Genomic DNA, 24719 nt, shown 5'->3' on the forward strand with positions numbered 1-24719 from the left:
TTGTAATTTACAGCTTGAAGTGATTTCTGTAAAGTGCACCCAGTTATTCTGCTGTATTCAACCAAACACAGTAAAGAGTAAATTGCACAGATTAAACCTAGAAAGGAGATTACAGTTTTTAATTAGTTTGTGGATCATTGTTTGCCATTGTGCTGAGGGCTGTTATTGGAGTTGTTGCGTAAATGAGGCAACCTAATGATGTCCAATTTAAAAGCATCAAAAGGCCATGCTTAACATTTGTAGAAATGCATCTATGGCAGCTCTCTAGAGGAGACAACTTTGATTAGAAGCAATTGTTTGCCCCATGTTCAGAGCACTGGCCACAGAGTCAAGGTCATTGTTTGATTATTTGTCAGAGCTAGACTCAGTAGTATATAGGTGACAGCTAAGACTAAGGTGTGTGTGTGTACATATGGAAATCAAAAAGCTTTCAAAGTCAATTGGTATTTGTACTAAAGTGTGTTTAAATTGTGCTAAAGCTTGATTGAAAGTCCAGATTGACTGGTTTGGTTTTCTTTAGCAGAGACAGCAGTTTACATTCTACTTTTTTGTTCAATAATACCCTTTTCAAGTTATCTGCAATTAGTAGTCACTGAGTAGAAAAATAGGAAATTCTTTTTGATTGTTGTGTGTATACGGTGCATTCTGATGATAGTGTCAAACTTCATTATCATCATCATAAAAAACAGAAACTTTCCAATTAGTTTTTGTATGAAAATCTTAAATTCTTCAAGATTTCACCAATATTAGTTGCATGTGTCTTGGGGCCTGCTTCGTGAAATCAGTCTTTACTTTTAGCTGTGCAATGAATAGCTGATTTAGGAACCGGGGAACATTTCCAGCACCATTTTCATGGCAGTGAACAAGATAATGAATACATCTCTGAACCCAACAGGACTCAGTAAGATTATAGTTAATATAATAATAATAATAATAATAATAATAATAATAATAATAATAATAATAATACATTTTATTTATACAAGGCGCCTTTCAGAGAACTCAAGGACACCGAACAAACAATAAATTAATAAATAAATAAAAGACACAATTATAAACAACTTAAAACATCAGAAAATCTAAAAATTAAAACCAAACAAAACCACTGTAATCAGAAGGAAAAAGAAAAAGTCATTTTAAACAGATGTATTTTAAGTTTGCATTTGAATAATGAATATGATTTGATGTTTTGGAGCTCCACAGGTAATGAATTCCAGAACTTGGGAGCAGAACAGCTAAAAGCTCTGCTCCCCATGGTGGTTAGACGGTCAGATGGGTGGAGGAAGAGGATCTAAGGTTACGGAATGGAATGGCAACATGAAGAAGGTCAGACAGATATGGAGGAGCAAGGTTATGAATGGCCTTAAATGTAAATAGCAGAATCTTAAAATCAGTTCGAAACTTGATCAGGAGCCAATGAAGCTGCTGCAAGACCGGAGTAATATGGTGAATAGATGGGGTTCGAGTGATGATACGTGCTGCAGAATTCTGGACTAACTGAAGCTTATGAAGAGATTTATTAGGGAGACCAAAGAGGAGTGAATTGCAGTAGTCCAGCCGAGAAGTGACAAGACTATGAACAAGAATGGCAGTGGTATGAGGAGTGAGGGAGGGGCGAATGCGATTAATATTATGTAGGTGGAAGTAAGAAGACTGGGTGATGTTATTAATGTGACATTGGAAAGATAGAGTACTGTCGAGGATAACACCCAAACTCTTGACCTGAGATGATGGGGAAACAACAGAGTTATCAATAATAAGAAAAAGATTATTGGTTTTGGATAATGATGATTTTGAACCAATGAGGAGAACCTCAGTTTTGTCACTGTTTAATTTAAGAAAATTCGAAGAAAACCAGGATTTAATTTCAGCAATGCAGTCAATAAGCGAGGGTGGTGGAAAAGAGGAGGTGGTTTTACTAGCAAGGTAGAGCTGGGTGTCATCAGCATAACAGTGAAAATTAATGTTATATTTGTGAAAAATATTGCCAAGGGGAAGAAGGTAAATAATAAAAAGAACAGGCCCCAGGACAGAGCCCTGGGGCACACCAGAAGTAACAGCGGTGGGTTGGGATGTGAAGGTTTTAAGCTGTATGAACTGAGTGCGGCCTGAGAGGTAGGATCTAAACGAATCAAGTGGAGTGTGAGTAATGCCAATCAAAGATAATCTATTAAAGAGAGTGGTATGACAAATAGTATCAAAGGCCTAACTCAGATCAAGGAGGATGAGAATAGTGATTAGACCAGAGTCAGCAGCCATAAGGAGGTCATTGGTAATTTTAACAAGTGCCGTTTCTGTACTATGAAGAGGGTGAAAACCAGACTGGAACTTTTCATATAGATTATTGTGAGATAAGTGGGTGTGAAGTTGGATAGCTACTATTTTTTCAAGAATTTTGGAGATAAAGGGCAAGTTAGAAATGGGGCAAAAATTATTGAAATTAGTAGGATCAGCACCAGATTTTTTTAGTATTGGGGTTATAGCAGCAGTTTTAAAAGATAAGGGAATAATACCAGTAGTAAGAGAAGAGTGAATGATGGCAGAAATGAGAGGGACTAGAGAGGGGAGGCAGGCTTTAACCAGAACTGTAGGCAGGGGGTCCAGCTGACAAGTAGATGACTTGGATTTGCAGATGATATTTGACGTAGCCATCATTATGAACTTAAGGTGGGGCAGGGAGTGAAGAAACATGTATAACAATTCCAATAGCTTCATTAGTGAGACTTTAGAGAATGTCAAAGAGACAAGCAGATACTGAGAAAATGCCAGACAGTTTATCACAGGTTTAAAAAGAAGGAGAATGTTATATGTGAAAACATACAAGCTTCCTGGAAGGCCTGCAGAAATGGTGATACTTAGTGCATGAATACATCTGTTTATCCAAATGAGAATGGAGACATTATCCACATGTAACTGTTGCTATGTTTAGCTTTAAAATTGCCGTGCACTAACCCAATGATGACCGTGCTGTTAGCTAACAGCTGGATGTCATGCCATGTGAGTTAGCTTGACAGCGTCTTGCTTTATCATCTTTTAACTCCATCCCAATATGTCACACTTAGTTTTTCTTTAAATCATCCTTAAAATGTTATACTTCTTTCTGTTTTGACATCTTCACCTTTGAAAAATAATTGATCTAAAATCCAGCTTGCAGACTTTGATTCAGAAATTAATCTAGTGCTGTGGAGCAAAGTGGTTTGCCACTGTGTGCAAGCTAAGAACTAAAGGCTTTATGCAATCAGCTAAAAGAAAACCAATACACAATGCACACATACTTGCAGGATGGTGGAAAAAAATAATGTTCAACCTGGTAGTTTCAAAATAAGACTACTTTATTTTGTAGCTTGTAAATAAGATTTACACTGTTTACTTTAAATGTGAGTAGCACTTACTAGAATTACTGCTGTCTTCCTTGGTCCCATCGAGAGATCCATCGGGGTGCATTTGCAAGTAGTAACCTTGCCTGCAGTATAACCTGGTCACTATACCCTTGAGCTGGGGATCTGAGAAAATAAGGGAAAGAAAAGCAGAGTCAGTCTTTTTAAACTCCCAAAATAACAGGAATATATATATATATATATATATATATATATATATATATATATATATATATTACTAGAACTGAGAATTATTTTTATGTATTACATGTTTCTTATATAATAAAAGAAATAAAAACAACAGAAGTTATCATTTGGATTAGTCAGTCGAATGATCTCTGTTTCACGTCTATTGTTATATATTCAAAAAAAGCTCCTGCCATCTACTGCTTATACATTTCTACTTGTATACTCGGCAGTAACTTTATTAAGTTTTTAGTTACTCAATTGAAAGAATATGTAAGCATGTACTGCATGGATTCTGTTAGCAATATACTAATACTGGAAACTCTTACTTTTAATGAATTTTACTTCCACAGCATCATGAATAAAAACTGACATCCAAGGTAAAATAATAAAGGACTTTGACAAACTCATTAGGAATTGTAAAGATATCAGATCTTGGTGCAAGTTGCTTTGTAAAGCTGCTGTTAACTCACCCTGTGGAACCATTTTACCTTCATGAGCTGATAACAAAATCCCCCCAGAAAAGATCCTTTATTCTACACCATTGTTGCTTAGGTTTATATTAACAAAGTAAAATAGTGGCTTATCTATAGACACTGTGGGTGGGGCAGGTACACCATAACCCATATGACTTGGGGGCCCACAGTGACCAAGTGGTTGTTGTTTCACAAGGCTTTTTTTTTTTTTTTGATTTTATTGATTTTATTAAAATCACACATCATTCCATACAAATAAATCATTATTATTTATATGGTTGCCTACTTGACCCCAGCATTCATAAAAGGACAAGTGTTTGTGGATGTGCTTGTGTATCTGTGTGTCCATCCGGTTGTTATGCTATTTGGAAGAGTAGTCGTAAAAACAATTCTAATGTTTGTGATGCACCATGTGTTGGAATGAAAAATGCTTTCAATTTATTAATGAATGTAGTAGAAAATATATTCCAACTGATGGTGCACTGCAAACATTAATGCTGAATGTGTTCAATAGAGAGAATGGTCAAAAAAACAACAAAGATGATTATAAAAATGCCAAAAAAAGGTTCTAAAGATAACACAATTGGGTTAATCGGTGGAGCCATTGCTTGCACCTGCTTGGGCCCGTGAAGAAAGTTTATAGGTGTTATGCCAATTACTGAAAACTTTACTTGGCTGGCAACAGATGCGTGAAAATAATGATAAATCAGCATTCACAGCCTCAATATGAGTAGGTTAGAGTCACAAAACAAGGCCAATATGGTAGCGAACACCACTGCATTTTCCTAGCAAAACATTTCATATGTAAGAGTGGTCACTTCAACATTTGAGGCTGAGAGGAAGCAACAGATACAGCCAGCTCTTTCTGAGAAGGAAAAGGTCACAGCAAGGGAAAGGGATTGGATTGCGTATTATTATACTAGACCAGCTAGTCTGAATTAAAATCCTTTTATTATTCCCTTAACTCCATAAAGCTTACATGACTTTTTATCAAGCTTATATGCTTGACATATTGCACTGATGTTGGTCATTTTTTAACTGTTTAAATCATAATTTAATTTAATTTCATATTGCAGGGGCACTTGGGCCACTAGTTACACCAGTAGAATCTTGGAACATCTCACAAAGTTAAGAATCTATCTATCTATCTATCTATCTATCTATCTATCTATCTATCTATCTATCTATCTATCTATCTATCTATCTATCTATCTATCTATCTATCTATCTATCTATCTATCTATCTATCTATCTATCAGCACTTTGGTCAGCGGCTGTTGCATGTAAAGTGCTTTATAAATAAAGTTGACTATCTATCTATCTATCTATCTATCTATCTATCTATCTATCTATCTATCTATCTATCTATCTATCTATCTATCTATCTATCTATCTATCTATCTATCTATCTATCTATCATAGTTAGTGAATTTGCAAGCATTTTAGCAAATTGTAAAGTTTGTATATTGTGATACTATGTCACAGGCGTGCACTTCCAGTAGTTTCCTTTTATTAAAGCATCTCTGACCTGCTGCTGTGACTGCAACTAATTTATGACTTGCAGCTCCTAAGAAGCAGCATTTTAGTGTGTTTTAAAAAGTACATGACCATTAGACTAATATCAATTAAGGTCAAGTACTGCCAAAGAATGACACTTCTACTCGGAATAGTAAGACAGAATAACAGGAACAATTCGACATCAGTGTGGCAAACTAAATGATATTGACATCTGTTGAGGAGGATTTCAATTGAGTGAAGCTTTACCAGGGGTTCTGAAGATTGGTCATGGGGTACCTCTGTAGGTGCAGGCTTTCATTGCACAAATCAATGGGTTAGTCTTACTTTTAGTAGGTCTTGATCTTGTTTAATTGTCTAGGCTTTCTTCTCCTGTAATTTTGCATTATATATTTTTGTGAATGTGATATTTACATTTAGAAGAAAATCAGAAATGTCATTCTTTAAATGCTTACCTTTCTTTTACCATCATTTTAATTCACTTTTTTCAAATGGAATGTGCTCTCTTAAGTTTATCCACATACTTACAGTAGTGATAAGCAGTGCAGACACAGGTACAAATGACACTAAATGCTAAAGTGTAGCTGCTACTTTAGTGTCTTACACTTGTGCATGCTAATTAAACAACAAGAAACTTCACGGTAGAGTTAATTGAACCCCATCGCTACGTTCTGTTCAATTAATTTCAAAACATGCCTTTTTATTCAGTGAACTACCTACTTTATTTTAATTATTTGATTAGCAAAATTGTATTAAATTATAATTTAAAATATATAACATGGAAAGAAAAAATGAAATACATTACTTTTTTCATAAAAAAAATTACTCCACTTCAGTTGTATAGCATGTTTTAAAATGAACAATTGAATCTGACAGTTTAATTAATTAATGCCAAATGAATGCGAACAAACTGCTCTGGGATCTTCATGTTCTGCATTTTGGAAACTAAAGATTTAAAATCATCTGAACTAGCTGCCAATGTTATGTATTATACTTACTAGAGACCATTGATCAAGCAGGACACTTTTCTTTTGGAAATAAGCACTTTTCTGATACATGGGACATATTTTACTATGTAAGTTAACTATGACACCAATATAATACATTCACATTTGGAAAGAAAGCGAATAAATAATGTCATTAAAATCCCATCTTGCTTAATGATGTTGATATTCAATGTTTTTTAGAATAACAATAAATAAAAAATACTCAGTGGTATTATATATAATACTACAACTTTCCAAATGCAAACTCTTTTCAACAATATTTTACTTTAGGGGTGATATAATAATGCTATGTAGGCTCACAGCTTTAGAAACATGGATTCAGTTCTTAGCTGTTTCAATGTGTATGGTGTTTGTGCATTTTTTCCCAGTTTTTTTCTGGCACTCTGGGTTCCCTCCACATCCCATGGACATGTGAAGTATGTTAGGTTAGTATGTTGGCAAGGCACATGTGTGAGTGTGGCCTGCAATGGACAGGTTGCCCGTCCAGGGTTGGTTTTCCTTATAAAAGCTGGCTTAAAAAACAGCTGAACACTTCATGTTAAACAAGAAACATGTTTCCGTTTGAGTGTGGCGGCTTCTTCAGTCAAATTTTGTGATGTATTTTAGGTGAGATTTAAATCAGTTATATATTCATTGTCTGAGCTCACTTGGTCTACTCAGGGTTTCAAAGATTAAGACTTCAGTTAACCCCCCAAAGAAAAACAAAAACAAAAAACAACATATACATGGCATATTGATAACTGAATATTCTTAATAAATACAATGGCCATTTAAGGATAGGTTTTGAATGCTTTAAACTTCAAAAAGAATCAATGCTTACCCAGAAAATAATTTGAAAATTACATTAGAGCCCCAGAGAAGAATGTGGCCGTGTTTTTGCATGATCTATCAATATTAGTAAGTTAATGTGGCATTTACAGGTGCTTAAAAATCCGCCTGATCAAATGAAAACCAGAAATTCATTTCAGCTTACAGGGAGATGATCTTTCTAGAGTAAGCAGCTTTTAGAAACAGAGGAATGGTAGAATGCAAAATGGAAATAGTAGCACTCAGGAGATCCATTGAGAAGAAAGTTTTGTGATTTCAACTTGCATAAATTAATTTCTTTTTCACAAAGCAGTTTATAAAAACTATAGGATTTATTTTTGAGAGACGACTAGATATGGAGGAAGAAAAGCAAGAAAACTTTTTTAAGCTGGAAACATTACTATGACTTTTTTTTTTTCCAAAGTCTTAATTTAGACTGTATTAAATCATATTGTCTTGAAATGTATTATTACTACAAGAGATCAGACTTTTATTTCAGTTCTATAAGAGCAGAGAGTCTTGTATAGTGAAATAAATTACATGTTATTCATGCATTTCTTGTACCTTTCTCTAATGATTCAGATAAGTGAAGGGAGTGCAAAAGTACTCTACTGTGGTCAAGCTTTAGAATGTAAAGAGGAAAGATATACAGAGGGTGACACTGCACTACAAAACAATGTAAGTCCATGAAGTAAAGGCTTGTGAAGAAAGTCTGAAGTACAATGTATGGAGTAACTGCTTTTTTCCCACTTTTTACTAATTGGCCGGTGATGCCATTTTTAGCATTTGAAATATCTGTCAGTTTGATGCTATTTAATGTTTTAAAATCCAGCACAATGTGTGCTTCATTTTTTTCAAGTTTATGTTTTCTTTAATTTATGATTTTGGACAACTTCTATTTATTATCCATCCATCCATCCATTTTCTAACCCGCTGAATCCGAACACAGGGTCACGGGGGTCTGCTGGAGCCAATCCCAGCCAACACAGGGCACAAGGCAGGAACCAATCCCGGGCAGGGTGCCAACCCACCGCAGGACACACACAAACACACCCACACACAAAGCACACACTAGGGCCAATTTAGAATCTCCAATCCACCTAACCTGCATGTCTTTGGACTGTGGGAGGAAACCGGAGCACCCGGAGGAAACCCCTGCAGACACGGGGAGAACATGCAAACTCCACGCAGGGAGGACCCGGGAAACGAACCCAGGTCTCCTAACTGCGAGGCAGCAGTGCTACCACTGCGCCACCGTCAGTGCCGGATTAACCAATAGGCACATGTAGCATATGCTACGGGCCCCGCAATTTCGGGAGCCCCCAAATGGTGGACCCAATATTTAATGAAAAAGTGTAGCATTGAAAATCTGGTCTTTAAAAATATTATCTTTACGTTTTTAAACTGTAAATTTCTTACACAACAAATCTTTAGGGGCCCAACACATAAAATTCACATAAATATTATAAGATTCTTATTATAATCGAGAGTAAAATAATTATTTAGTCCGGTTTGAACTGTTCAGAATCTAAACTTCAGATGATGCAGACCAAAAGGGCCCCCAAATTTGAAATGTGCTACGGGCCCCCAAAGCTCTTAATCCGGCCCTGGCCACCGTGCCGCCCTCTATTTATTATGCCCTTAGTGAAAAAAGCTAGCCTTTTCCTGAAGAACAGAAAGAATTGAAAAATACAATGAGGAAATTTCTTGTCTGGCAAAAAAGTACTCAAAAATGAGAAGTGGTCAGAGCCAGAATGTCAACAATCAAAAATAACAACCAAAAATGGATTTAAAAATCAAAGCCAAAAAGTAACCTGGCAGGACATTAGAACAAACAGTCAAACCTAAGAAAACAGAAGTGAGCACATTTAGGTTTGTGTCAACATTGCACCAGGCCACCCTCTTTTATTATTCTAGTAATGATGATGCAACTTGTCGTGTGACTTCTGTGTTGTTCCTGTTCAAGAAACTACAAAATGAGAAAACTAGAGAACAGTAAAAAAATAAATATATTAAAGGATCACGGCACTCCTTTTCTTTGGTTTATTGGAAGAACAAGAATTGAGCAAAATGGAGCAAAAACAAAAAAGGAAAGAAAGAAGAGAAATGGGAAAGGAAAGAGCTGATAGTGCAAATTCAGTGCAACAGAGAAGAAATGAGGAAATAGTATAAAAGAAAAAAGTGAGTTGGGGATGAAAGGCAATGAAATGAATGATGGAGGTGTGTGAGCAAGAAATAGCTAAAAAAAATAAAAGGAAAGTTTGGGAGATTGTGGTTATTTTTTTGGGGCATGGAGCAATATGACATAAACACAGGAGCTGAAGAAAAACAAAATTAGATGAAATAAAGAAAAGTGTCAAGTAAGACAGGAAGGGTAATGCCAAAAGAACGCTAATGCAGAAAAAGAGGAAATGAAATTAGAGGAACAAAGAACTGAATGGAAAAATGGAAATAAAGAATGACACCCAGGGTTGTAGGAATCTGGAATACGAGAGGCGAACAAATTCAATCAAAAGTGAATAAAGAAAATGAAACAGAAGAGAGTGCATGTAAAATTCAAGAAGAGCAAGACAAAGTTAGAATAGAAAAAGGTGTAATAATAAAATGGAACATGCAAGTAAGGGAGAAAGAAAGGTCTGGAATATAAAAATTAAATTACTCCCACACAGATAAATGGGAAAGGTAGAGGAAGGAATAGCAAATAAATTTAAATAAAAGGAATAATTTAGGTGGTAAGTAGAAAGTTAAAGCAACACAGGAAATGAAATAAGAAGGCATAAAGTAGTAGAATAAAAACAGAATGAAAGTATAGAGATTAAATTATGAAACACCCAGAGGCAGTCAGACCAAAATTTGATGAGGAGCCTTGGCACCATTTAAATGACTAAATTGACAGAAAAGGAAAAGAGATAAATTGTGAAATCTCTGCAGATCCATGAAAGAAAATGGAAAACAATCTCCTCCTTTTGGGGAAAGACAGATTTAGGAGTTTGATAGGAAAAAATAGACTGTGCAGAATTTGGACATTTGCTATAAAATGTGCAAGTGCAAACACCATCCCTAAATAAGCAAAATATTCATTTTGAAAAAAAAAACCCATATTTTTATTTGAAAACTAATAGTGTATGCAAAATCCTAGAAATTACAAGCAGATTGGGGGAAAATTACTTTAATTGTTAAGATGAAAAATGTTTACAGCCTGAAGGAAGAAAAGTAATGAAAAATAGCGTGAGTGTGCCGTGGTGCACTAGCAAAAGAAAAGAGTGAAGAAGAGACAGAATAAATGGAATCAGCAAGTAGGATTTTGTACTTGATAGAAAATAAATTTTGCTTTTTTTAAAGCAAAAGCAAAAAAGAACAAAGCATTTAAAAAGACTACACGCATTATGCTAAATACAGATTAAGAGTGGAATGCTAGCTGGATAAGATTACAATTAAATAGAGGTAGAATTCTTTGGAAATTTGTCAAATAATCCTTGATCATAAGTAAGTAAAAAATGAAAGAAAATAATTTAATGTGAAAGTATGTATGTAGTGGACTTCAGTTATATGAATAAGATCAACAGAAACATGCAAGTGAAAATAATAGCCAAGAATCACCAACAAAAGATTAGTAAAGGGCTTTTAACTTAAAATAGCATAACTTGTTCAAACACTATATAAAGTGATGGAGTGAGAAGCTGTTGAAAAAAGTGAGAACTTGAACAGATGTTAGTGCTTATAGCTTGTGTGAAGTAGAAGTAGATTGAAAAACAAAGGGATGTGGATGAATGTTTCGGTTTAAGTGGCATTAAACTTTTTGTGAAAGAACACAAAAGAGAAAAGAAGCCCGAGTGAGACCCTTTAACTTGGACTATTTACCTTGTGTTTTGACTGAAACTGGCATAATTCCGGTTTCCCTTTTGGAACGCATTGTGCTGGAGATTATTAAGGATATATTCATGCCCCTTTGATGGGTGACACCAGTCCAGTAGGTTTCAGTCATAAAAGTCTCAGGGTATAAAGAATTCATTAAAATTTGTCCCATAAGAAAATTTTACAGCTCAAAGGTTGATCTTTGATGGCTCATGAGACGTAAAAGAAATTCTCATTTATGTTTTATTTAAGAGTCAACTTTGCCAGAGATGATTCTTCTAAAATTCCTTACAACATTTGAGATACAATTGGTTACGTTTCCTTAGTCAATTGATACACAGGCAGATGAAGTGATGTTGCTCATGTTTACACAGTGGTGTCAGAAGTGGGATTTGAATCCACAACCACAGGGATTGAAGTGTAAAGTCTTGACCAATATGTCCCACTACCTGTCTTCTAAAATGAGTATGACCTAACTGGTGAATAGCAATAAAAATTTGAGCAACTAATAGTAAAAACAATGACTACAGTTTTGTAATCATAGTAAAGTATATGATTATCTCAAATAATCATAGCAATAATAATAATGCAAATATTTTGAAATTGCAAAAAAAAAAATAAAAAAATGTCAAGACACTACTTGGAAAATCTGAGCCCATCATATGACTTTGCTGAGATCTGTACTGAAACGCGGGAGGAGACCATTGTGAGAATTCCGGGGGATTGTGTCTCTGGAGAAAAATCTGAAAAGTGTCAGACAAACGAACATGTCTCCATTTAATTCCTTTCTGATCTCATTGTTGTCTAGGAGAAACCAAAAATATATTAAGGAGATCTCTTTATGGATTTATCATTCCTATGGGTGTATCACATTGTCACTCTTAGGCATAAACATGTCAAACACATGACACTTTATTGTTGAGATGCTACTGCAAGCAATACTTGTGGGTATCATGATTAGATTTGTTTTGGATGATTTTCTTCATTTATAAGATCTTCATTTATTTTTACAAAATTGTTGACCAAAATTTTGTTTGCATTAATCCACATTTTGTCATTTGAAAACATTAACATTAAGCAATGGTAATATTTAAAGGTAAATAACAAAATGTAGAATAGAATTTTCAGTCCCCCTTGGCTGTAGGTTACTGTATCCCTGCAACATTTTGCACAGAGTCTGAAGTGAACAGAAAAAAAGCTGAAAGTTTAAACTAATATGATTTCAACCAATTAATCTAAACTTGTACACCCATTTTTTTTTGTTAAATGATAGAAGTGTGAGGTCTTAGAGAAACAAATGTGCTTTAGCATATTTGTGAAGGTGTTATGGTTTTACATCTATCATGTGTTTAACTTGGGCGGCACGGTGGCGCAGTGGGTAGCGCTGCTGCCTCGCAGTTGGGAGATCTGGGGACCTGGGTTCGATTCCCGGGTCCTCCCTGCGTGGAGTTTGCATGTTCTCCCCGTGTCTGCGTGGGTTTCCTCCGGGCACTCCGGTTTCCTCCCACATTCCAAAGACATGCAGGTTAGGTGGATTGGCGATTCTAAATTGGCCCTAGTGTGTGCTTGGTGTGTGGGTGTGTTTGTGTGTGTCCTGCGGTGGGTTGGCACCCTGCCCAGGATTGTTTCCTGCCTTGTGCCCTGTGTTGGCTGGGATTGGCTCCAGCAGACCCCCGTGACCCTGTGTTCGGATTCAGCGGGTTGGAAAATGGATGGATGGATGTGTTTAACTTGTGTTTTGATATATTACCCTATTTTTACTGATTATTGTTTTTCTGCTCCAATAAATATGAATTTAATTTACTTTAAGCCAAAAAAAAAAAACAATTCAACAGGCTCCCATTCCATTAATTGTCCCTGTTCTTCAATCACTTGTCAGAATTTTCCGGAAACCCTGCCTAGTGCTGCCGTCATCCCACACAGGAGACTAGTTCATAACAAGCTGTACCCACCCACATAAGGGAACTGATCATTGTTCTTTTCTTATCAGAATTAATTTTTTATGATTGTCACATAAGTTATATTGCTATTCATTCCATTTACATGAATGAATGTTTTTCGCTGTTGTGCTGACAATATGTTTTTGAAAACGAAAGCTGTGAGCATATCTCATTTTAATTAAAATATTTAATACCTGTATGGCCAGGTCTGATGAAGGGATTAAGCACAATGATCTCCAAGTGAATTGCCTTTCAAGTACAATATAAATAATACCACTACATCTTAGCTTGTTAAACTTGAAATTCATAGAAAACTATAAGCAGTTTTAAAATGTTAATCTTCCTTATGAGCTCAGAGCAAAAGTGCAATTTATTTAATTTTATGCTTGCAGCTGTTTTTTGCGATCGTATAATATTGTAGAAAAAAATATATATTTTTTTCCACCAAAAAAAACCAACCATATTTCACAGTTTTTCTGAACTCTTCCTTCTTCAGTTAGGTGAGCTTTGATGGCTTTTAGCTGAAAGGTTTTTAACCTGATCTACTTTCTACTACTTCCTCTTCTTTCACCTTCACTGACCTTTTTATTTCCCTCTCCAATTATACTTATCTTGTTCAGTAAAGTACCCCAGTTCTTCAATGAACATATCCTTCGCTTTCTTTGCACTTGCTTTTAACACAGTTTGTCAGAGCTTTCTCTCTTTTTTTATCTGCAGCACTGCCTCCCTAATTGCTGAAGTGTTAGTACCTACTGTCTCCTTGACTGACCCTCTCTCTCTCCTCACAAACACACACACACACACACACACTGGCTGTCTCGATTTGTTTTTAAAGTAAACTTGTATTGTTGTTTCATTATTCTCAGTATTTCCTTGTTTGCTTACATTACTTGGAAAACATACTATAGAAGAACTTTATTTTCTGTCAGTCACACATATCTGTTCTACTTTATAAAGTCAATCCTGACAACATTGAGCTTAAGATAGTGTCAAGATTAGTGATGAAATGTGTGGTCCTGTAGCCTTTTCCTGTAATGGAAGCCATTTTTGAGCACTGTTGTTAGATTCGAGTCCCATGTTTCTAGTGGCAGGGTCTCTGGGGTTGTGACCTCGAATTAATCAGGAGACAGGATAAAAGGTCAGTTTTTTTACTCCAAGTCTTATCTGATCTGCTGATAAAACCTTCTAATCCTTCTTAAATTCTCTTTGTGATTATTTTTTCATGATTTGCCCGACTTCTTGACTGTGAGTTTTGCCTCTTGTCTGGGTTTTTAGTCGCTTTGCTTTATTTTTATTTTCATTTGTTTTGGTTTTTGCATGCATCTCCTGGTGTAAATCAAGAAACTAATCATCAGTTTTCCTGCTGAGTTGGGACAGAGAGAGACTAATCTTAAATAGGATAACAGTTAATTGTACACCAGGCCCATCTTGATTTTTCATCCAATGAGCCTAACATCCATCCATCCATTTTCCAACCCGCTGAATCCGAACACAGGGTCACGGGGGTCTGCTGGAGCCAATCCCAGCCAACACAGGGCACAAGGCAGGAACCAATCCTGGGCAGGGTGCCAACCCACCACAGGACACACACAAACACACCCACTAGGGCCAATTTAGAATCGCCAATCCACCTAACCAGCATGTCTTTGGACTGTGGGAGGAAACCCACGCAGACACGGGGAGAGCATGCAATCTCCATGCAGGGAGGACCCGGGAAGCGAACCCAGATCTCCTAACTGCAAGCCAGCAGCGCTATCCACTGCGCCACCATGCCGCCTGAGCCTAACATGTACAACTTCAAAATATTTAAGAAAAGTAGAAAACCCAAATGAACACCAAAAGAATGTGCACACTCTACACAGACACAAACTCGGCTTGGATTTCTTTCCATTTCCTTGAAGTCGTGAGACAGTAGCACAATATGCTGCAACACAATGCTTCAACATTACATTGACTAGTTAAAAATGCCTCAAACTCACTCTTATACTGTTTCCAAACATGAAAGAATTTTAAATCCAACAAGACAGCTCACTGTAATAATTAAATTTAATATGCAGTGAACTCTGGCTACCATAATGCACATATTATAGCACCTATAGGCTTTATCATAGAAGAATGGAAATGACACCTTTCTTTCTTTTTAATTTATGCTGTTAGTCTTCCATATATCCCAAAAAAGGACTACAGCTCCATGAGTTTAAGTTACAAATAATAGCAGTATACCTAAGAATTCAGAAGACATTACATATTACACAGTTTATAAATAGACAAAATTGTCTTTCATCTTGCAGTACTAGCAAAAGAACTGTGCATAAAAACATGTGTGAAGATATCTGAGCAAAAATAAAAGAGAAAAAGAAGAAGCGTTTAAAAAATGTTAGCACAAAAGACATTAAGAAAGAGATGCTGGAAGGAGTTGAAAACAAACTCCATCCATCCAAAACAGCATTCATCCTCTGACAAAACCTTCCTGCTCTCTGCAGCAAAACTATATCCTCCCTCCTATATTTTATTTATTTACAGTATTTAAAACTGTGAAAAGATGCACCTTCTAATTGAAATATAACATTTTTTCTAAACGAAAAAAAAGTAGAAAATAATAAAAAAAATGTTTCCCCATCCTAAAATGCTCATATTACTAGTCCAGTTTTAAATGAAAGAAAAAGGAAAATAAATGATAATTTAAATAATACTTTAAATGACAAGGAAGTAAATCATTTTACATTTTAAATCAATTATGATTTGCAAAATCAGATTATAACAGAGACAACACACTTTTTTTAATGTATGACTGCTTAGTCTTCCATATATCCCATAAAGGAATAGCTTTATGCCTAAGAATTCGAAAAACGTTACTCATCACAGAGGAGAGGTTCATAAATGGACAATATGGTCTGCCATCTTGTAGCACCAATATATTAACTTTGTGCAAAAAGAACCATGTGTAAAGGTATCTGAGCAAAAAAAGGAGAAAAATATGGCAAAAAAACATTAGGAAAGTGAAGCTGAAAGGAGTTGAAAATAACAAAGGAAAAACAGGAACAATGCCAAAAACAAAGAAAAAAAGCCATGGTAAATCAACATGTGGCTTAGTCAACCCCATGCCTTTTGAAAGCATCCTCTACAATATTATAAAGTGTTTCAAGAAACCATAAAAAGGTGAAGCCCAAACTCCACAGTGATATGTTAATCAGTAATTCAAAGCCAGCAAACAATTGACATTGTTTCAAGCCTATTTGTATCTTAGATTTTGGTACCATAAACAGTGAGTGGAGTTGCTTTGATGCTACAGAACTGTTACATTTAACAGTTGTGAAGCTTAAATGCATTTCTGGTTATATTATAAGCCTAATAATCTATATGGAAACATATTCTTTGCCATTAACACACTGTATTCATTACTAATAATGAAAATCAGTGAGTGATAAACTGTCCATTCATCCATCTATTTTCTATTATAGGGTCAAGGGTAGTGGAGGCTAATCCTAATATTATTGAGTATAAGGCAGAAATGAACTGTAGATAAGTTATCATAATATCATAGGGTACACTTGTACACACACCTCCACAGAAACATGCAGTTCCAATTCAAACTCTGTAGAAAACCTAAGTTGAATATCTTTAAGATGTGGCACAAAAATGCATCACCTGAACAAAAGGAGAAAGAGCAGGATTCACACAGGCAGAAATCAAATTCTAGTAATTATAGCTATAGTATGGTGTCACACTATCCTCTTGCCTTTTGAAACAACACAATAAAATGTCTTGTTGGGCAGATATTACACAGTTTCTGTTAGTACGTTATACATTTTTGTACCTTACTAAATGTCTTTCTTATATCCTGATAAGAACTTTCCCTTAACTAGAATAATTTTTCTCTCTGTCTCTCCCTTAAATGGCAGCAGTTTTTTCTAGGAACAAGCTCACAGTAGCTAGAAATGCAATACAGTTAGTTTAATCCAGGTCTCATTTTACCTTATTTTGCCCTTTTTATTATGTATGTTGCATATTAATAACCTCAACATACGGGGTGTCCATTTTAGGACATCCTCCTCCTTTTGACAGAACACTATCCTTACTCTGGCAAAACTCAATTCTCCCTCCTATATTTTAAAATTAGTACAAAATGCACCTTATTGTAATTTGATAATAATTTTTTCTAAACGATTAAAATAGTAGAGAAATGCATCACAGTCCTAAAATGCTCAATTGTACTACTCCAATTTTAATGATGGAAAAAGAAAAATGAATGATACTTTAAATGTATCAAGTAAATGTTCTACTTTTAAACTTTAAATCAATTATCCATCCATCCATTATCCAACCCGCTATATCCTAACTACAGGGTCACGGGGGTCTGCTGGAGCCAATCCCAGCCAACACAGGATGCAAGGCATGAAACAAACCCCAGGCAGGGCGCCAGCCCACCCCAGGGCACCCAAACACCAAGCACACACTAGGGACAATTTAGGATCGCCAATCCACCTAACCCGCATGTCTTTGGACTGTAGGAGGAAACCGGAGCACCCAGAGGAAACCCATGCAGACACGGAGAGAACATGCAAACTCCTAAATCAATTATAATTAGCAAAAAGCATATTATAAAAAATGCAGATTACAAATAATATTATCGAAGCAAAACACCAATGCATAAAGAAGTTGTGGCATGCAGTAGTACCAAAGAAAAAAGTTTAAGGGGACGAATGTGATTGGCTGTCTAAAAAATTGGCCACGTAAGCCTCTGTCATTGTAAAAAGTGCCTAAGCTTGCATTTTTCTCATTTTTCCGTTTGAGGTAGGAGAGAGAACAGAAATTTTGGCAGAGATCATAGGCAAGATGAAGGATGGCATTTTATTGGAGGAAAGATGCCATTTTGAAAGAGGTATGAGGGAGAATGTGAGTTTTGCCACTGGGACCATGGGAGTTTTGTCTGAGAAAAGCCCATATTGGACTGTTTTGGGAGCAGGGATGTCTTAAAATTATATTTGCAGTCAACATTTCTAACTCTGTTTTGGAGACTTTATATATTGTTTTTTTATCATTTATCTATAAGTGTGTTTTGCTTTTTAAAATTTAATGAGTAATTTAAGACAACACTTGTCATATTTTGAATAGTAGATTATTCAATAACAATGCCTGATTATTGTGTAAACTACTACAAAATAATGAAGAATATAAATACCAGACAGATTTTCACTTTATCCCAATGAAGGTCAAACAAGCCGTGAAATTGTATACCAAATGGTAGCCCTTTCGCTTCTAAGTGTTGCTGCTGTTTACAGCTAGGGAAAAAATGCAGCTATTAATACATTTAACCAAAGGGGAAAAGCACTCATTGAAATTCACATCTCATCTACAAAGCCAAAAGCAGCATACATAGTCACTGGAGTTGCAGAAACTGATACAACAGACTTGATAAAAGAAGATTAAGCTGCTTGGACAGATAACACAAGCTTAAAGTCTGCCTACAATTAAACAGACATCAGCCATATTGTTTGATGTTATATTACAATTTTCACAAAGACTAAAAGAAAACAGGATGAGCAGCACTAGCAGGTCTTGCTTCTTAACGTGAGGCAGTCGCAAATGCAAATCATCTAAAAGGAATGTGGAACTATCATTGCAGGTGTCTATAGAAAGAGAAAGAGCATTTAGACTGTGATAAAGTAAACAGGAAAACTCCAAAATTAACAAGATACAATAATCCAAGTGTCCAGTATCAAACCAGTGGACAGCATGAGAAAGAGGGTATGGTGACCTCAGTAAGTGAAGTGAAACAATTTACTGTAGATCATGAATGCACAAGTGTTTGGTTTTTTTCTTATCCAGAATTTTGAGAAATTTAAATTTCAGAATCACTCCAATCCACCCATTCATATAGTCTCAGACCAATTTAATGGGAGGTCTGCAGCCATGTAGACTTACAAAATATTGCCAAAAGAAATTAGTTTGTAGCAATTTGCTTTCTGTCTGACAGGGAATCTTCTTCCACAGCTATTACCATTTTTTACATGGGGTCACTACTTTATATTATTATTAAATAATAAAACACAATAGAATAAAAGTAAATCCAATTATGATGTTAGCAACTGTATAAGGATTTTGTAAAAATATTGTCAAAGCATGCTGACTGTTCAAAGATAAGGCAACTTCACACAAACTGCACTTGGTGCAAATATAGAATATGTACAGATTTTCTTTTTACATGAATTGGTTTCCGTTTTTGGAAGTATTATTTGCAAGACCCATGATCCTGAATTAGATTAAGCAGGTTTGAAAAGAAAACTGATGAATGTGACAAAAAGTTGTAAGATATGGATGCAGTGTTTTGCAGTTCTTGTACTCCATAGGGATACTGTTGCTATTTTTCAGTCTATTTTATGAAACCACTTTTTCCATTGTGGTGTGTTCTGGCCGTAATGGCTCACATGTGTCTAGCGGGACTATGCAAAGTGAATCACAGGATAGGAATGTAGAAGACACAAGGGAATGCATGTATTTGTCCGCTTTCTCCACAGATCTGAAGCTTCCTACCTGCTAGAAAATCTCTGACCCTTGGTTATCTCCACATATCTGTCTCCATCCTTTGCCTCTTGCACTTCACTTTCCTTTAAAAGGACTCATCCAGGCTCAAGAAGCCGTCTGTGATATGGTAGCAAATGGAAAGCGTTTCATTTTGCAACATGCCTTTAACAAATCTGGTGAGGCCTAATTCAATCTCTTCATTGTCTCAAAATTAAATGGACCTTTTCACACTTGGGCCTGTTCTCTTTCTAATCCTTGTGTGTGCTTATTTTTTTAAGTGGATTGTGAAAGAAAATCTGCTAAGGGTTAAAAGCTGTTTTTTAATGACAGGTTATTCATACAGGTGTCTGTCATAACATAGGTTGTAGTAAGCTGACCTAGGACAACTTCCTTCTTTAGGAACGCGTCTGTTAGACACAGGAAAGATGACCTTTCCTTCTTTGGGGCCCCTCTTGATACATACACAAAAAAGAAATGGTTGGCCGATTTTTGTAATATAAGATGAAATGCTTAGATGCTGTTTCATAAGTAAGGGGGAGGGAGGAAAATGAATATTAAAAGATGATTGAAACAGGGAAATTTTGCTCTTCTGCCTTGCAGCGTAGAATCCATATAATCATCTGTGACTGGAAAAAGACTGATTGATTGAACTATTCCTGTCTTCCTTGGAGATCTTCTTCCTCAGGGTCATTGAGTTCCGCAGTGTTTAGTGCAATATAGGATCCAATTCCAGATGTAACATCCATCTGTCACAAGGCACACTCATGCACTCAATATCCTAACCTGCATGTCTTTAGGATTGGGAGGAAACTGGGATAATGCCAACATTCAAGAGCAGAACATGAAGACTCTACACAGGCAGACACTTCCGTCAAACTCTGCATCCAAAGAGTGTGAAACAGCGCCTCTGGATATTGTGAAGGGGGGGCTGAACGCACCCCAAGGAGACACGGTCGCTGCTCTGAAACCCCCTCTTAAACGGTGATACAATGGGAAACAAATGCAGTTTTTCTTTTTACGTCCTCTTTGCTCGATCGGCTGCTGGCTTACTGCTGCTGCCGTGCCATGTGATCTGCATCTCACACGGCACTTCAAACATTTAAAAGCCTGTACAGCAGCTGTCCTACTCTTTGTCATTAATTTCTGGCCCCGGGCGTGGTTAAATCTCTTGGCATAGAGTATTGTCTTGCGGGAAATGGGCTCTTGATAATTTTTAGTTTGTAATTTAAGAACAGAATAAGAATCTGAAAATCAAACAACATCACATTAAAGTTCGATAAATTCTGAAAAGAATGATACCAAACATATATATGTAGATTTTAAAATAAGCCAGATTTAAAGCATGACAAAAAACATGACATAAAAACGTCACAAAATCGTACCACTTTTAGGCTTAGGATTTTATATATGTAGAGTAGATATATATATATTTTTTTTCAAATTTTGGCCCTCACCAGCTCTCTTAGAAAGAAAAGGCAGCAGCTTAATAGGCAACGGCAAGCCCTCCAATAAAAAACTGATAATCTGATAAGGTCCTTTAAATTATTGTGGCAAAGTACATTAAGCTTTTTGAAAGAAGCCCTGAGACACTACTGCTGTTTTTGTTGGCAAAAGTTTGCTAACCTGAATTGGCAGCACTTCAAAAATCTTTATTTTCCAGTAGAACATCATTAATTAGCAGTCTTACAAAATGGTTTTAAATCCATCACCAGGCCTTAATCAGTAATTCAATCTTTGTTTTACTTTGCCTCATCCAATGTATGCACCAGCGCAAGGTTCTTAACAGAGCAAATAAGATTAAAATGAAGTATTCATTTGAAAAATCTATGAAACCAATAAAAAAGTGAATCCTCAATTATCAAACGTGCATTCTTTATCTTTTTTCAGTTTCCAGCAACATTACTACAGTAGTATCCAAAATGTAAATTCCTCAAATACAGCATTAGGTGCTTAATGTCGCAACCCTAAATGAACGCAGTAGCACTATACTCTTTTAAGTGGAATATCGATAGACATATGTGAATATTTTTCAGTTAACGTATTTTAGAAATACCTCCTGTACATAAAGTTGATAGCATAGTCAAAATAGCATTGTGTATCTTGATTTATACTCAAGTACCAAGACCATGTTTTAGCACTAAACACATCCTTTTTTCCCCATACGTCACTGATTTTACCTTTTCTGACTTCCATTTAATTGGTGTCAAAATTCTTATCTTGGTTCAGATTTTTTGTTTGAAGGGAAATGTGGTCAATCTATACATGCATGATTTTCCTTAATGTGCCCTCCCCAACTCCTCAGCTTCAACACCCAAGAACTCATAATATCAGAATGTAGTAAAACACATTTGGAGATTTTGCAGCTTATTAGTTTTTTTCAAAAAAAAAAAAAACCCAATACACTGTATACTCAGACTCTGTGCAGGCATAGGTGCATGCGATTGTGTGGATGGGCAGCCCCGGGTTGTTGATGAAGGAATTGGCAAGAACCCGCATTCACATACAGACAATTTTCTCATTAGCACTCTGGGATGTGTAGTTAGGTACCTGTGACCACTGAAGTAAAAAAGAAGCCAGAGTAGCACAGAGAAGGGCAAGAAGAGAAAACAAATGAAAGGAGAAGATTAAAGAATTAAAAGGGAAGAATGAAAGAGAAAAAGCATTAGGGTCATGTTAGAGCTAGTGCTGTACTGGGCAGGCAAGCAGTTGGGAATTATACCCCAGACAGAGCGAGTGGATGGCACTCTGAGTGGACTTCCTTTGAAGGACAAGGTATAGCGGCAGGACAAAAGGGCAGGGTTCGTAAGGGATGGTGTCAAGGATACGAGCTGATTAAAAATGGTTGACTGCGCCTGTTAGAGGATGTCTCTTTTTACTGAGGAGATTGAAAGCGGTAAGCAGAGGAAATGCCAGTTTTAGTTGGATGCACCAAAGCTCAAGAGTGGATCCTGACTGTGTTTTAACCAAGGAATTTTAACCATTGTTGTTTTTTTTTTATTAACTGATTTTAACCTCCACTAAAATAGTTTTTTATTCTGTATTATTAATTTATTTATTGAGTGAAAAATTTGTACTGCACTTTGCTTTGAGACACTTTATTGTTAATACAAAGTACTGAGCACCCTTGCTGTGTTATGTGTCCTCATTTGCTCAAGTCCATCTAGATCTATGACTATCAGTCTTCTAAGTTCAAGGTGGTAATGCCAGTTGCGGGCATCCCAGGCATCACACGAAGTTGGTTGGTTGTTATTTCCCCCCATTCAGGCTGAAAAGCAACAAACCCACACCTCTGCTAAGGATATTGCTGATATCTTTCACCAGTATAATGATAAATTCCTTTAACTTTCATGGAAAAGGGCAATAGGTCTTTATTTCCCCCAAAGAAGACTACAACATATTGTCATCTGTTAAAACTATAACAACATGATAGCATATCTTTAGAGTATCATTTGTAGTGAACCCTAACATTCAAAACATCTGGAGAACCACTACTGATTACGCATGTTGCTTTACCATAGTGATTTGAACTATATGCAGAAACTTAGTAAGTGATAACTGGGATAAAGGTCTACATTGAGTGAATCAAACCTAAAACCTCTGAGCCCCTTCAAATCACCAGATCAAAGGAAACAACATAAACAAAGCAAGATATTATTAACTGTATGCAAAAGTCAACAGCTGTTGGTCATCATAATGACCTGGTAGATAAAGATTATACTCTATATATTGAGTCATATAGATCCTTGGTGGATCAAAGGACTTCAAAGAAATGCTCCATTTTGTATTGTTCTTAGCTAAGCTTTTAACTTTTTGCCAGTTTTTCTGTTCTATTTTTCACCTGATGTGTTTATGTTTGTTCAGGTATTACCATTTTTCTTTTTCCTTTGAGGAACATATACAGTACATATATCTTCCGAAGATAAGTTTGAATGTCTAATGACCCCCATTTCCTTAAGCTTACATAGATGTTGAAGAAGTTGATCCCAAAATAAAGAAAACCGTTTGCCTTGCTAAGGGCAGAGTCGGGTTAGTTCACAGTGTAATGACAACTGTAGAAGCAGCCATACCACCTACACTTAAGAACATGTAATCCACCTGAACTTAAGCAGGTTTGGGCCCAGTCAGTACTTGGATGGGAAACTATCTAGGAAGATGGGGTTGTTGCGGGAAGAGGTGTTGGTAAGGCCTTAAGGGGCACTTACCCTGTGGTCTGTGTGTGGATCCCAATGCCCCTAGTAGTGACAGGGACACTAAGATGAAAAAAATGATGCTATCCTTCAGATGTAACATACAATTGAGGTGATGACTCTCTTTGGTCATAAAAGATTTCTGGGTATATTTTGGAAAGTATAGGGTGTATCCTGATGTTCTGGTTAAACTACCCACCATGGCCTGGTCACTCTGGCCTCTTAATCATTCCATGTCCCTTATGGGATCACATTCACTCTTATCCCTTCACCACCTAGTAGCTCATGAGCATTGAGTGTACTGGTGAAAACATGGATGCTATACATAGGTGGGGGGTGAAGTGCTAAAGTGCTTTAAATAAGTAAGAAAAGTGCTACATAAATGTAACTGATTATTAGTATTATTATTTCTGGGAGCAATCTGAAATATCTTGATCTTCAATTCCATCCTTCTTCAAGTACCCAACTGTGCAAGGTTATCGCACCCATTAACAGTGATAATTTGGCCATTATATTTCACTCACAACAGCTCCCTTTCCATTTCCATGTCTGAACTACCCTCCCACTACAGACTTCTAAGTTAAGTAATACAAGTGATAGTGATTGCCTTTTACATGATCTCCCCATAGTTGTCTCTGACCTTATGGGAACCTGTGCTTAAAGGTACACATTAATGTAACATAGGTTGTGGTGGGAATACATAAACAGAGGCAGAACATCCTCAAATTTGTGACACTGCTGTGCATTGGTGACGTCTAAATACTCAAGTAAACTGAACCCCCAATTTGTCTTTATAATACATAAGCATAAGGAGGAAAATCCAGAAAAAAGAACAAAGGAAGAA

General features: G+C 36.2%; 1 protein-coding gene across 2 annotated transcripts in view; it reads right to left on the reverse strand.

Moving 5' to 3' along the window:
- The window catches only part of fgf14 (fibroblast growth factor 14), an 809830-nt gene that overhangs the window by 282125 nt on the left and 502986 nt on the right, over window positions 1-24719 (reverse strand). For both annotated transcript variants that reach the window (XM_028799974.2, XM_028799975.2), the window contains exon 2: window positions 3393-3503. In XM_028799974.2, the coding sequence (XP_028655807.1) occupies window positions 3393-3503 (111 nt within the window). The remainder of the gene's footprint in view (window positions 1-3392; window positions 3504-24719) is intronic.

Source organism: Erpetoichthys calabaricus, chromosome 4, assembly GCF_900747795.2.
Source record: "Erpetoichthys calabaricus chromosome 4, fErpCal1.3, whole genome shotgun sequence".
Taxonomy (NCBI): domain Eukaryota; kingdom Metazoa; phylum Chordata; class Cladistia; order Polypteriformes; family Polypteridae; genus Erpetoichthys; species Erpetoichthys calabaricus.